This window comes from Lycium barbarum, chromosome 10, assembly GCF_019175385.1.
Source record: "Lycium barbarum isolate Lr01 chromosome 10, ASM1917538v2, whole genome shotgun sequence".
NCBI classification, from domain to species: Eukaryota; Viridiplantae; Streptophyta; class Magnoliopsida; order Solanales; family Solanaceae; genus Lycium; species Lycium barbarum.
The window spans coordinates 1,186,333-1,202,068 of record NC_083346.1 but is presented as its reverse complement, the minus strand read 5'-3'; the positions used below and the strand labels follow the sequence as shown (position 1 = coordinate 1,202,068).

General features: G+C 34.3%; 2 protein-coding genes across 2 annotated transcripts; one reads left to right on the top strand and one right to left on the bottom strand.

Annotated features, from left to right (window-relative positions):
- The first annotated feature begins 646 nt into the window (after positions 1-646).
- On the top strand, positions 647-4,978 carry LOC132614295 (uncharacterized). Its single transcript, XM_060328708.1, has 6 exons — positions 647-1,210; positions 2,914-3,025; positions 3,113-3,284; positions 3,443-3,660; positions 3,814-3,961; positions 4,600-4,978. Exons 1-5 carry the CDS (start codon positions 765-767, stop codon positions 3,928-3,930), a joined length of 1,065 nt encoding a protein of 354 aa, XP_060184691.1. The 5' UTR covers positions 647-764; the 3' UTR covers positions 3,931-3,961; positions 4,600-4,978.
- Positions 4,979-5,471: 493 nt separating this feature from the next.
- On the bottom strand, positions 5,472-9,379 carry LOC132614296 (uncharacterized). The gene is made up of 5 exons (XM_060328709.1): positions 8,903-9,379; positions 7,234-7,348; positions 6,548-6,629; positions 6,253-6,304; positions 5,472-6,148 (listed from the first exon to the last, which is right to left on the bottom strand). Exons 1-5 carry the CDS (start codon positions 9,323-9,325, stop codon positions 5,999-6,001), a joined length of 822 nt encoding a protein of 273 aa, XP_060184692.1. The 5' UTR covers positions 9,326-9,379; the 3' UTR covers positions 5,472-5,998.
- Between the last annotated feature and the right edge of the window lie 6,357 nt (positions 9,380-15,736).

Here is a 15,736-nt window from a genome sequence, read left to right as displayed (position 1 = left end):
AAAATTAAGGTTTAATGCATATGCGGCCCCTAAACTTACTCCTTTTTTCCATTTTGGCACCTCAACTAAGTGTTGTTCCCATTGAACTCCTGACACAATCCGACTTACATAGTATTTCATCTTTAGTGTAGCAACATACTAATATATATTCTAATTTAATTATGTCATCTTTTAGCTAAGATTAACATCAATTGAGAGGGAAAAAAAGAGTAGATCTTAATTAAGCTGACAGTGGAAGAACAGAGCCAGTAAAAATCGATACATCTATGACCTAAAGAATAGTTTACCATATGTCTAAAATATTACTCCGCCTTCATTTTTTCAATTTAATTTCTGCTTCTAATAAAAATCAGATTTAAGAGGTTTGATAGACACACTTGAGAACTAGTTCAAGAGTTGAATAGAAATAACACTTAATTGAAGTGTTAAAATAAAAAAATAATAAATTTAGGGTGCTTCATATGCATTAAACCTAAAATTAATCGAAATGCGCGTAAATTATCACGGACATCAAATTATCCAAAAAAGAAAAAGAGAAGGTCAGAAAGGGGACCAGAAGGAGCATGGGAAAAGTGCAAAAAGTAGTGAACAAACTTTTAAACTAAGATAAGGGTATATTCGTCATTAAATGCTTATTATAGATAGAGAGAGAAGAGACACAGACAAAAAAAGAGAAAGCTTAAAGAGAGAGAGAGAGAGATCAAAGAAGAAGAAGAGAACTGTGCCGTTAAATTTTGCACAGTACTATATGAAAGCGCAAAACCATGGTATCTGACCAAGAAATAGCAAGAGGTGTTGAGATTTTGCTCCGTCAATTAGACCCTAACGCCGTTACATCATTAAACGGCGTCGTACAACAACTTGGAGCCAAACTTGGACAAGACCTTTCGCACAAAACGGAGTTTATCAGTGATACCATCACCCTTCTCAGATCACAACAACAACAATATCCTTTAATGGTTAAAGACCATTTTGCCCTCTTGAATCATCCCCAGTTTGCTAATAACAGTCAAGCTCAACAGCAGTTTTATTCCCATTTTGCCCTTCAACAACAACAACAACAACAACAACATTACCAACAGCAACTCTACTTTCAGCATCATGTGCAGCAGCGGCAACCGCCGCAAGTCCAGCCGGCGCCGGTGGTGGTGAGAACGGCTGCTCCAGCTCACCACGTGTCGTCAAATGTCCCTTCTACCCCTAAGGAAAGGTATGGTGTGGCGAGGACAAATTTGTCTTTTCATTTCTTTTAATTTCATTTTGTCTATTTGTTCCTCACTCTATCGTGCCCTAGTCTGACTGGACGCGAAATTTAAAAAATAAATTGAGGCTTTTGAATCTTGTGATTATATAAATTTACCATTTAGGATATTTAAATTATCAATTTACTGAGACACTTTTTTGGGACAAACTAAAAAAATTAAAGTAACACTTAAATTGAGATCGTTTGTCTCAATTTATGTGGCACCTTTTCGGATTTTAAGAGTCAAATAATTTTTTTTGACAGTGAATTTTTTATATTGTCTTGTAAATATAAAGGTTCTATGAATTGTCAGTTATTGTTACTTATATAGGACTTTTATGTAATTTTTAAATATTTAAATTTTATTTCAAAAAAAGTTATAAATTCCAAATCTGAATTCACCAATTCACGGTCAAAATTGAAAAGTTTGACTCTCGAAATTTGAACTTTCCGCATAAATTGGGATAGAGGGGTGTAATATATTTGCATGGAGAAAAATTGTTTTACTAAAATATTCAACAAAAAGATTACTTACTACATGATGCTCCTAGCCTCCACCCCCCGTGAAAATTCGTAAAAAATGCATTAGTTTGTTCTTTATTTTTTATTTTTTAAAATTGTTATTCTAATATTTTTTGCCTATTAAGGAGCCAGGGTTGAGGATTTGGTGCTGGTGGTTGGGAAAATATAGGTTGAGTAAAATGCGGTTATGTTTTGTTTCTTTAAAAAAGAAAACTTTTTTTATTTCACTATAATGTATAAAGGTCTAGTTAATTTATCCCATATAGCTAGTTAGCTAACTGGGATTAGCAATTTATATGGTAGTATCTTTTGTTATTTTAATTAGTCATTTCCCTGTTTGTCAAAGTTGGTTTCAATTTTTGGTGAGCAAATTAACATGCTGAAACTATAGGCTGTTACCTAGCCAAGTCAGGATCTTGTTACAATCTGCAAGAGTAGACAGAAGTTTAAATTCGCCGTAGTTGCTCGGGCTAACTATTTCTTTTAAATATTTTTTTGATAGCGGTCCCCACTTCTGGGACTACATTGGGTATGTTGTTGTTATTGTTGTAATTTTTTGATAGTGGTGGTGTCTGAGCACTTCATCTATTCCACCGGGTGTGTTTAGGTTAACCATACTTTGGCAAAAAGTAATAGAAGGTGAAATGGATAAAAAATGATTTTTGCTTTTGCATCTGCTTGATGCTAGGTCAAAACAGTATTAAATTGTATCAACTACCTACTTAAGAAAGATAAAAGTGATCATTAGAACATAGAATTAACTCTTTATAATTATCCATTTTACCCTTTCTCTTTTTTTCTTTTTTTGGTTGATGAAGTAAGTAGATCTTTGGGGAGGAGTGAGTTCATCTTGATTTGAGTCTGGACTTTTCTTTTAAGTAAGGTTCAACCATTTTTGGGGAATTTTAAAATACTGTCTTACGTTGCATAATGATGACGAGGAATGCATTGCATGTTATACCGGGAGCTTAAGTATTCCATGGTTTTAGACCAATTTTGTTTCCTAATCAGTGTCTGAAACTCGATAATAATTGATTTTGGTTCAGTTAAGTAAAACATGTTCCCTTAGTTATATGAGTTGAGCCACTTGTTTGTATGGTTAACTATCCAAACCTTCCCGTATTTGATCCTGTTTCTATTTTGTCCAGTGCTACTTCTGGAACAAAAAGGAGAGGCGGACCAGGCGGTCTAAACAAAGTCTGTGGTGTTTCACCTGAGCTTCAGGCTATTGTCGGTCAACCCGCGATGCCCAGGACAGAGGTATGACTTTCATATCAAAAGAAGTTACCGAGTTTTAGTTGGCTGTTACTATATAGATCATAAATACATCTATCTTTGCTCGATCAGATTGTGAAGCAGCTGTGGGTGTACATCAGGAAACACAACTTACAGGATCCTGGTAACAAACGAAAGATTATCTGCAATGATGCTTTGCGAGCACTCTTTGAAACAGACTGCACTGATATGTTCAAGATGAATAAGCTGCTGGCTAAACATATTACGACACTAGATCCTTCAAGTATGTCAAATTAAAAAAATGCTTTCAGTTTGTAATATATCTCTTATTTTTCACACTTCCCAAAAGTATATAGAAAAGGGAAAAATCAACAAGTAGCTATAGTTTGAAGGGTTTATAAATATTTTATTTAAGACGTTCCCCCCCTCCAACCCCTGCAGAACAAGCTGAGCAAGCTAAAAGATTGAAGGTTGAAGCTGATTCTGTGGCTGTTAAGGTTGAAGCTGATTCTGTGGCTGTTAAGGTTGAACAACCTGGTTCATCCACTGTTACAATAACTGATGCGCTCGCCAATTTTTTTGGAAGTGAAGAAAAGGAGATGCTTCAAACAGAGGCTGTGAAACGTATTTGGGAGTATATAAAGCTTAACCAACTTGAGGTAGATGTCTATAATCTACTTGTTTTCTTTTGGTTATACAGAGGCGATGTGTTTGTGTTTCTCTCCTCTTAGTTCCTTTCTGGTTTTCTACCTCCTTCCCAAGCAATGTCATCACATATCTTTGCATCTTTAGCATATCTTTTCTGCTTGCAGGATGCTGTAAATTCTATGGTGATCGTGTGTGACGCAAAGCTTCAAGAACTCCTACAATGTGAAAGCATTTCTGCCGCAGAAATACCTGAGATGCTGGCACGTCGTCATTTTGTCTAGCAATGACTATGTCTCTACGCCACTATGATAGGTAAAAAGATCATGTTACATTAACCCTTCATACACAGAAAGGCTAGTTTACCATTTTGTCCTCGAGGGAGATTGTATCAAATCAAGAAACATAACAAATATTCCATGATATTTTTACTGGTTTTTTGCAATTAGTGGTGTAAATATCTTAATTTTACAATTCTTACGCAAGAAACCTACAGATAGGAAGGTTCACAATAGCTACCACTTAATTTAAGGGGTAATTAATAGATAATGTACAGTATGCTTTCTGAAGGAAACTGAAAGAAAAGGTTTGCTGTTTCATTTAATGCAAGCAAGAACTTTTCATTTTGCCAATGTCAAGACAAACAGATAGTTGACATTATCTAGAACTAGAATAAGCTGAAGTCATTCTAGCTCTTGTATGAGCTATAGTACCAGAGCCTTTTTTTACTGTTTCTTCCTCTTTAGTTCTAAGATGAATTTTTTTTCTGGTCTACAGAAGTGTTCTTAGTGACATGACAAAATTGTTGCCCTTCAGTAATCTTCTAATATCTTATATTACAAGATTATGTTCGACTTGAACGTATGAAAAAAGATTATGTTTGACATTAACTTCGATCTGTTTACGACCTTTTTTGGTTTGATCCACAACCTCCTGCTGTGTTGTTTTGGCAGGTATTTCAGGTCATAGCTGTCCAGTTGGTTGATGACACACTAATGTTTCCGAAGATGTATCTTGGTTTTTAGGTAATTTTAGTTTCTTAACGTAGTTAGACTTATGGTATGTAATTAGAAATCTGGATTGATCTGCCCCCGGGCTTATGGCAGAAGGATGTTTTTGTAATTATGCCACGGCCTCAGTCTAGGTTCACTAGTTCCTTTGTTCTTGTAAAATCCTGGCATTCTTAATATATGGAGAGGAGGAACATTAACAGATTCTTAGCTTGTTCGATGACTTTGGAATTAAGATGTACATGTCAGGTCTACAATATACGTTGGAGGGTATATTTCTGTTTTTGTCTTTGATATAAAATTTCCGTTACATATTGCTTTCTTTGTCCCTGTTGAGGAAATGTCCCATGACCAGTTACAATTTGAATAGAATAAAATGACCATGCAAAGATCTTCTTTGTTTTATTTACGATTGACATTTCAAACGCTGGAGTTATGTCACTTTCTCAATGCTTATAGCAATAGATTAGAAGTTGCTTCGTCTGTGAAGATATTCGTAGATGGAAGCAAAAATGCTGCTTCAATTATACAAATTTTGTTAGTGGATATATGAAGTTCTTACTGTTCTTTACAAAGTACAGCAGGGCTGCAAATAGTAGAATATTTTTCTTCATTTGAGTGTTACTCTTTATTAGTAGTATTAGTTAGTAATCGTGTAGTTTCTTTTCTTTAATGTGTATTATTATATGTTGCCTCATTTGCTTTTTATCTTGCTATTTTGTTGTCATATTTTTCTTGATAAACACTTCAAATCCTTTTCTTTTCTTTCAAGCTAAGAATCTATCGGAAACAACCTCTCTCTAGCCCACAAAGGTAGGGGTAAGGTCTGCGTATATTTTACCCTCTTCAGACCCCACTCATGGGACTTCATTGGATATATTGTTTGTTGTATTTTGAGGGTATATTTACCTTTCTTTGGTGTAAAATTTTTGTTATTGCTTTCTCCTTGTTGAGGAATGATCTCTCATGTTGACCAGTTACAATAATAGAAAGAAAATAGCCATACTAAGGTGCCCTCTATTTTATTACCGATCTCCTCTGAAAAGGGACATAATTAAATGGGGAAAGGGTAAAAAATGCCTCTCTATTTTGAAAAAAGGGCTAAAGGTTAAGACGGGTATATTTGAAAACTATAATGACGGGAGGAGTATTTTTGACCCAAATTTGTAAAGGAGAATATTTTTAGCCCTTTGCCCAAAATAGAGGGGCATTTTTGACCCATTTCCCTAATTAAATGCCCCGCTGATTAATAGCTTAGCGATTTTGAGTTGCTTCTTCTGTGACAAATCTTCATAAACGGCAGCAAAATTGCTGCTTCAATTATTACAATTTTGTTAGTGAATTACATAAAGTTCCTAGAGTTCTTGATCAAGTACAACAAAGCTGCAATTAGTAGTACCATAAACAAGATGCTCATTGCCTGTTTCTTCTTTCCCTTTAAAAGATCTGGACTCATCTTTTGAATTGCTTTCAAAAGGAAGGATGTTATTTTCTGGTGAATTAAAGAAAAATAGAAGGAATAATATTAGTACTAGCTAAAATTGTAGATCATGTATCTATAATTTTATTGTCATATGTATCACTATTAATGCTCACCAATCTAACTGGCTCAATATGAATGAGCGGCTCCATAAGCATCTCCGCATTCCTGTCATTCAAAGGAAAATCATCAGTTCGGATTGAAAAAGAAAATTATTACATAGGGGTATATAGACATATATTGTCTTTTTCAGCTTCAAATAATTTTCTATATTGTCCAAATAGCTACATAATTTTTTTGAACTGCATTTTTCAACGCTTTTTTTATGTTTAACATTGGCCATATGTATACACACATATATCAAACAAGGATAGAGGAAATCTTGAAATTAGCATTTTTTTTCCTCTCCACCTTATCATTATCCTGCCCTTGTAAAGATTGAGCCTATAGAAGCTAAAACCTTTTCCAACTGGAACATGAGTGTCACTGCATGCTGCAAAAAAAAAAAAAAAAAAAGGGGCAGTTAAAGACGGACTAAACTTTTTCCCACATACTACTTAGAAGAATTTGAATTAATCAGGTCATATTAATGGGCGCTATTTTCACGATTTCCCTTATTCGGGGGTGCTCTTTAATTTTTGCCCTTCTCCTAATACTCAGAGGTTTTGGGGAATAAAAAAAAATTGCAAGGCAGAGGTTCGAGGCAAAATTAGGCCTATTCGGGCAAAAGTTCGGCCTTAAGGCTGAGGGTTGCCATAAGACAAACTTCTTAAAGCCTAACTTTTGTCCGAATAGGCCTAATTTTGGGTAAATGTTAGGCCTTAAGGCAGAGGTTTCATGAAAGCCTTGTCTTGCAAAATTCCTTTTTTTTTTTTTGCCTGAGCGGGGTTTCGAACCCAGAACCTCGGGGTATTTCCGGCCTTTTTTATTTTAAGTGAAAGGCAAAAATTAAAAACATGCTCCTTTGAAGGGCAATCCACACAAAAAATGTATTTTAATCAGAAGAGCTCAAATTAGTTGGGTCAGTGAATTTCAAATATCAGAAAATAAACAAAAAACAAAGTTGGAAGAATAAGAGAATAGAACAATGGGCTAACCTAGTTTCCAAGCAACCCCAACGCTTGTTCCATCATGTATAGTGGGTTGAATGACAAACTCAAAGTTATTATTCTTCAGGATCTTTATGATTGAATTGAAGAAATCTATTACTTGCTGCAAGGAGAAAAATAAACCAAAAATATATCATCAAACTTGTCTGTATATATAACTACTAGGACCAGGCAAAGGGAAAATTTGTTTAATATATACTCCATTACAAATGTTACAGGAAATTAATTAATAAAAAATAACACATATTTAGATTTATAAATAAACCACAAGAGAATTTCATAAATGGTCATAGAAGATTACTTCCTTGAAAATATTTGAGCAGTTTACAATCTCAACAAAGCCTTCCCTTCCCTAGTATACATGGACCTCATATCTATATTATCTGTTTTAAGATTTTTTTTTTTTATACATGGACCCAGTGTTTTAAAAGGCGGGGCGTAAGGCGAGGCGTTTTACGTCTGCCTGAGCGAGGCGTAAGCCCCGAGGCACGGGGTGTAAGCCTCATGAGACTTTAATTTTTAGTATTTCATAAAAGGATATAATTATAATAAATATTTTTAAATAGGTAAAATAACATAAAAATTTGAAGAAAACTATAAATGTATGCTCCATCCCCACAAAAAAACTAATTAGAATAATCTATTACACGCTACTTATAAGCACAAGTGACGGCTCGTTACTTTTTTGAGATGGTAGAAGACAAGATAAATAATTGGAAAAGAACATATATTAAGCATTCTAGCAATAAAAAAAGGTCGTGACTTTTAAATTTAATGTTTCGGTTCCTTTTTAAAATATTTGAGTAATTACTAGTTGACTTTTGAGAATTTGGGCATTATATTTAGGACTTATTTAACAAATTTTGTTTTAATTTGAAGAAGTTTTCTGGACTTATGCCCCAATACGCCCCAACAAAAAAACTCGCCCCAAACGCCCAGACGTACGCCCCGAATTGCTGGGCGTACGCCTTTTGAGACTTTCGCCTCGACAATCGCCCCGGGGCATTTTTGATACGCCACGCCCCGAGGCTAGCCCCGGGGCTCGCTCCGAAAACGCCTTTTAAAACACTGCATGGACCTCATATCTATATTATCTGTTTTAAGATTTTTTTTTTTCCACAGCCTTTAAAAAAGCCATTTAATTGCACTAATTATAAAAGCATTTGTCTAAACTATTTTTTTTTTAATCTCTCTCACGAACGTCTTACTTTATAATTAGCATTCAACTTGCCAGAAAGGTAAGGATAAATATTCTAAAAAAAAATAAAAAAAAAATGAGTGAATGACATCTTGTTTTTCTGAAAACGTCTAGTATTCTGAACAAAATCAGTTACCAACACGACTAATATTTGAGATCGGAGACAGTGATAAATAGAAGTTTAACACACCTCATTCGTTTAATATTTTGAATTAATATCAACACGACTAATATTTGAGATTGGAGACAGTGATAAATAGAAGTTTAACATACCTCACTCGTTTAATATTTTGAAATAAAATCAATTTGTCAACACTACTAATGTTTGAGATCGGAGACACTGATAAATATAATTAGTTTAGCATACCTCATTCGTTTAATATTTCAAAATAAAAATCAATTTGTCAATACGACTAATATTTGAGACCGGAGAGAGTGATAAATGAAAGTTTAACATACCTCCTTGCCATAGAAAGTTTGTAAGGAGGTGGCAACATTGCTAATGCATCTACATTCTTCTCCAATTATATCAGACAATTCAACAAGATTTTTATTTCTAAGTGCATTATAAAGTTTTTGGACAGTTTCCATAGCTTTTTCGCCTTCTTCTGGAGTATTTTCTGAATTATCTCTAGCATTACATTTCAAAGGGTATAATAGACAATAGCTTTTGGATATATAACTCAAAGAAGAAACTTGGTTTAAATGGATAAAACTAGAAACATATTTTTGGTCATGAAGTTGTATTTTTGGATGAGGGCGAGCTTTCATTTTTGGATGGAAAGAAAAATATTGGGAACTTTTTTCTTGGATTTTTTTTGTGTATTTTGTATTAGAGATCAAGGTAGAAGGAAAAGTTAGTGAACTTATTTTCAATAACATTGGATGTGTATGAATATGAAATGATTTGGCTACATATTTATATGAAGGATTATGGCATTTTTTCATAACATGAGTTTCACATATTTATGAAGAGAATAAAGCATAACAGGTTCATTAAGATTTCAAGCATGCAAGATTGGAATATTCTGGTAGTCAAAAGCACTTCCTCTAGATGTTGAGTATCATGGCCTAAGGAATCGGTATACTTCAAATTGAAGCCTTTATAAAACAAATATCAAATGATTTGTTAACGATAAGAGTATGATGATCCCAAAATTATTAGAATTTATCCCCCAAATCCATCCATAACAATTTGTTTCTTTCAAACCATTGTACAATACTATTGATTGCAACTTTCATGTGACTTTTAGACATTCTCCAAAAACCTAATTTTCGGTACCAATTAGTAATCAAAAGTTGTGATAGTTAAAGCATTTCTACGTGATGAATGACATTTCCTTGGAAATACGTTGTTGGATTTGCACGGATGTTATTTAGTGCTAGGTCCATTTGGTAACAAATTCACAACGTATCATTTTATAGGCACCAAAACATGTTAACATAACCATGTTTTAAGATAAATAAGTTGGAATGTAGGACTTCACAAGGATAGAGGTTTGGGACAAAGTGTAAAAAAAAAAAAAAAAAAAAAAAAAAAAAAAAAAAAAAAAAAAGAGGAGAGAGAGAGAAAATAGGGATCTTTACGCAAATAGTCAGCTGAATATATTGTTTAATATTCCTTGTCAGTATACATAGATTATACACTTATCGGCTATATTTTATTTTAAGCAGTTGGGTGGACGACTATTTAGGCTAATTCTTCAATTAAATCAGGTGTGATTGTGTATGTGAATAAGTAAAACTAGTTGACTATTGACATGTGATGAGCAGGTCCTATCCATAAACAAATGGCAACTCATCTTTCCTATAGTTATTAGAGAAAACTCTGAACATATTCTGCTACATGGCTAAGGAGTTATTATTTGACAACCCATTTTCATCCATTCTCTAGCGTTGAAAGAACTGAGAACATGATATTCGATAGATCTGGTAGTTGGTCACCGACTTAAACGTCAATTGATGTTCTTCATCACGAAGTTAAATGATATGTCTATAGTTATTACTTTTCAATTTTGATCATGAATTCTTTAGCCATCCTAATCTCTTCAAACATCGTCACTACTACTAGAATATAAAGAATTAGCGACGCACAAAGTTCCGTAGCTAAATAGCAAAAAAGTCATGTTAATTCCATTTAGCTATGGATTAGCGATGTATTATAAGAAAAATTAATTAGCTAAGAGCTATTTAGCGACAGATTAGTTGGAAATTACCGGTAAATTCCATAGCTAATTCCATATTTTCTAGTAGTGCGTGCTCCTGAATGTTTTCAAAATGACACTCTTCGTGATCACAATACACATGCAATTTAATCAGTTTGGTACAGAATATAACAACATACACTAGTTAACGAGTGAGTTCTTTAATGTTTTTTTCTGGTGGTACCTTATAGATTTAATGCATTTAGTTAAATATCAAGAAGTTACATAAATATTAGCAAATAAGTAGCATATTTCATAATCTACAACTATTTATCATATTACATAATCTACAACATATACCTTATATGTATATAGGTTATATATGATTTTATATCATAATTCAAGAATATTGCTATAAAAGGCTAAAAATAAGGAGTTTCCAGTCAAACTGTGCCTTAAGGCAGAGTTTGCCTCAAATTGTGCCTTAAGGCAGAGTTTGCCTCAAACTGTGCCTGAAGGTAGTAAAACTTTGCCTGATCAGGTAGAATTTGAGCCAAAACTGTGCCTAGCGAATCTAAACTCTACCTTGCGAGTTTTTTTTTAATTTTGACCAAGCGGGGTTCGAACCCGGAACCAAGTGGTTTTTAGCGAAGGGCAGAAATTAAAGACCACCAATTTGAGGGGTAAAAATTAAAGACCAGTGCCTTTGAAGGGCATTTCGCACAAAAAAAAAAAAAGCCCAATAGGACCCCTCTCCCCTTTTATCATTTTTTTTGTGCGGATTGTCCTTCTTTTTGCCCCTCAAATTGGTGGTCTTCAATATTTGCCCTTCGCTTAACACCCAGAGGTCCTGGGTTCGAACCCAGGCTCAGTAAAAAAAATAATAATAATAAATTTGCAAGACATAAGATGGGATTTGCAGGGCAGAAGTTGGGATTCGCAAGATATAAGTTTGACCCCAATTTATGCCTTAAGACATAAGTTGGGTTTCAAAATCTCTCATAAGGCAAAAAAAATTAAAAAAAAATAACCACCCCAGCTAAAGGCAATCCTGCAAATTGACCTTTTTTTTATAAGACTAGTGCATATGGGCCTCTAATTGGGGAATTTTAAAATACTGTCTTATGTTGCATAATGATGACAAGGAATGCATTGCACATTATACCGGGAGCTTAAGTATTCTATGGTTTTAGAACAATTTTGTTTCCTAATCAGTGTCTGAAACTCGATAATAATTGATTTTGGTTCAGTTAAGTAAAACATATTCCCCTAGTTATAAGAGTTGAGCCACTTGTTTGTATGGTTAACTATCCAAACCTTTCTGTATTTGATCCTGTTTCTATTTTGTCCAGTGCTACTTCTGGAACAAAAAGGAGAGGCGGACCAGGCGGTCTAAACAAAGTCTGGTGTTTCATATCAAAAGAGGTTCTCGAGTTTTAGTTGGCTGTTACTATATAGATCATAAATATATCTATCTTTGCTTGATCAGATTGTGAAGCAGCTGTGGGTGTACATCAGGAAACACAACTTACAGGATCCTGGTAACAAACGAGAGATTATCTGCAATGATGCTTTGCGAGCACTCTTTGAAACAGACTGCACTGATATGTTCAAGATGAATAAGATGCTGGCTAAACATATTACGGCACTAGATCCTTGAAGTATGTCAAATTAAAAAAACGCTTTCAGTTTGTAATATATCTTATATTTCACACTTCCCAAAAGTATATAGAAAATGAAGAAAAGGGAAAAATCGACAAGTAGCTACAGTTTGAAGGGTTTATAACTATTTTATTTAAGACGTTCCCCTCTCCAACCCCTGCAGAACAAGCTGAGCAAGCTAAAAGATTGAAGGTTGAAGCTGATTCTGTGGCTGCTAAGTTTGAACAACATGGTTCATCCACTGTTACAATATCTGATGCGCTCGCCAAATTTTATGGAAGTGAAGAAAAGGAGATACTCCAAACAGAGGCCACGAAACGTATTTGGGAGTATATAAAGCTAAACCAACTTGAGATAGATGTCTATAATCTACTTGTTTTCTTTTGGTTATACAGAGGCGATGTGTTTGTGTTTCTCTCCTCTTAGTTCCTTTCTAGTTTTCTACCTCCTTCCCAAGCAACATAATCACATATCTTTGCTTCTTTAGCATATCTTTTCTGCTTGCAGGATCCTGTAAATTCTATGGTGATTGTGTGTGACGCAAAGCTTCAAGAACTCCTACAATGTGAAAGCATTTCTGCTGCAGAAATACCTGAAATGCTGGCATGTCGTCATTTTGTCCAATGACTATACGTCTACGTCACTATGATAGGTAAAAAGATCATATTACATTAACCCCTTCATACGCAGAAAGGCTAGTTTACCATTTTGTCCTCGAGGGAGATTGTGTCAAATCAAGAAACATAACAAATATTCCGTGATGTTTTTACTGATTTTTTGCAATTAGCGGTTTAAATATCTTAATTTTATAATTCTTACGCAAGAAAGCTACAGATAGGAAAGCTTCACAATGGCTATCACTTAATTTAAAGGGTAATTAATAGAAAATGTACAGTATACTTTCTGAAGGAAACTGAAAGAAAAGGTTTGCTGTTTCATTAATGCAAGCAAGCACTTTTCATTTTACCAATGTTAAGACAGACAGATAGCTAACATTATCTAGAACCAGAATAAGCTGAAGTCATTCTAGCTCTCGCATGAGCTATGGTACATGAGCCTTTTTTTTTTTTTTAAACTGTTTCTTCCTCTTTGGTTCTCAGATGATTTTTTTTTTCTGGTCTACAGAGGTGTTCTTAGTGACGATGACAAAATCGTTGCACCTCAAGTAATCTTCTAATATCTTATACTACAAGATTATGTTTGACTTGAACGTATAAAAAAAGATTATGTTTGACATTAACTTCCATCTGTTTACGACCTTTTCTGGTTTGATCCACAACCTCCGACTGTGTTGTTCTGGCAGGTATTTCAGGTCATAGCTGTCCAGTTGGTTGACACACTAATGTTTCCAAAGATGTATCTTGGTTTTTAGGTAATTTTAGTTTGTTAACATAGTTAGACTTATGGTATGTAATTAGAAATCTGGATTGATCTGCCCCAAGGATATTTTGTAATTATGCCACGACCTCAGTCTAGGTTCACTAGCTCCTTTGTTCTTGTAAAATCCTGGCATTCTTAATATATGGATAGTAGGAACATTAACAGATTCTTAGCTCGTTCGAACACTTTGGAATTAAGATGTACATGCCAGGTCTACAATATACATTGGAGGGTATATTTCTTTTTCGTCTTTGATATAAAATTTCCGTTACTTATTGCTTTCTTTGACCCTGTTGAGGAAATGTCCCACGACCAGTTACAATTTGAATAGAATAAAATGACCATGCAAAGATCTTCTCTGTTTTATGTACGAGTGACATTTCAAACGTCGGAGTTATGTCACTTTTGAAAGTACAAGGGGGGGGGGGGGGGGGGGGTTTGAATTGTAAGCCTATTAAAAAAATCTAGTCGACTACTGTTTGGTGTCAGTCGACTGATAGCGAGACAGCCTGCACAAAATTATCAGTCCTTCGATTTGCACAAGTATAAACCACAATAAATAGTAAGGGTGCAGAATATAATATGAGAGCAATAAAATAAATGACACCAGGAATTTTTATACTGGTTCGGAACCAATCCAGTCCCCTTGGATTGCAAGGAGGTTATCTCTTTAAGCTCTTTGTAGTTTGAGTTGAGTACAACCTTTGTGGTTTTCCTCGTTCACCACCAACGTTTACAAGGTTGGTTTTCACTCGCTCACCAACAACGACTCTTTGGTTTTCACTCGCTCACCAAAGAAACGAACAATGACACAACCTCTCAATACAAAGCCTCACCAACTATACTATATCTCTCCTCTTTTTTTTGTTTACACAGTAAGTCACTCAGGATTACAATGCTTATGAAAAGTAGAGCAAAGAACTTGAGAAAGTTGAGACGAAAGTATAAGTGGCTGCGTGCTTTGACTGTTGTAGAGTCTTCTCCTTTTATACTTGGTCTGCGAATATCCTAGCTGTTGCTCCTCATAAATGCAGTCTTCCAATTTTGGATAATATCTTCCACTTGTACGTAGCTGAATATACTAGTTGAAGGTTTTCTTGACTTTTCTTTTTGTGCACATGATATCTTCACATTGCTCCTTGGTGGAATTACTTTTCACACCCGTATGAGTCACCATATAAATTCTTAAAGATTCTTCATATCTTTCCCTTAATTGATCTAAAGAATCTCTTTTGTCTTTTAGTCATTGGAAGTAATAGTATGCAAATCTGATTTTGGCACTGGATTTTGCTACTTTTTCCTTTTGGGTATCTTTGACCATTCTTATACCTTCCATTAATTTCTTGATGAAGTATCTTTTAGTCATATTTGAAAATATACTTGTCTATTATATCGTCCAGCCTTGGATTCAATAACAGCCTTGAATATTTTCTTTCCTTTGAGCACCAAATATATTCTCCAGCATCTCATGTTTCCATAATTTTGTAGTGTAAATCCAATACTTTCCTTTCCATAATATATTCAAATCTCAAATTTGAATATATTTCCCTTCCGTAGAATATCTTTTTTTTCTTTTCAAAATATAATATTCTCCCACTAATTTCTCTGCACTCTTTTTTTTTCTGGCTTGTACAAGTATGAGCTTTTATTTAGACAACCCAAGAAAATTTCAAGATCCTCTTCTTTCACAGTGGATCTTGATTAGAATGTAATCACATTCGTCTTCTTGAATTTGGACTTTATATATTTGGTTACTGCTGCATCTTTGTGTGCTTTCCTTCCTTCACATTTAGCCGTAAAATATATTACTCAACACCCCATATTTTCATAACTCTTGCTACGTTATGCTTCCCAAAATAGGTTGTAGTGGAAATGATTGTAGTGGAAATATTCTTTCTTTGTAAATGTCTTCGTAGGATAATTTCCAGCAAATAAAACCACATAAAGCATAATAACCAAATAGTACAAACATTTTGAGTCAACTGAGAGTGTTTGTAAGTACCAATTGAAGAAATCACACATGTTAGCTAAAGTACAATCAATAAAAAATTGAGGAAGGTTTTCAGAATGTAAAATAGTGGGAAAATATTTGAGCCAATTTTAAGAG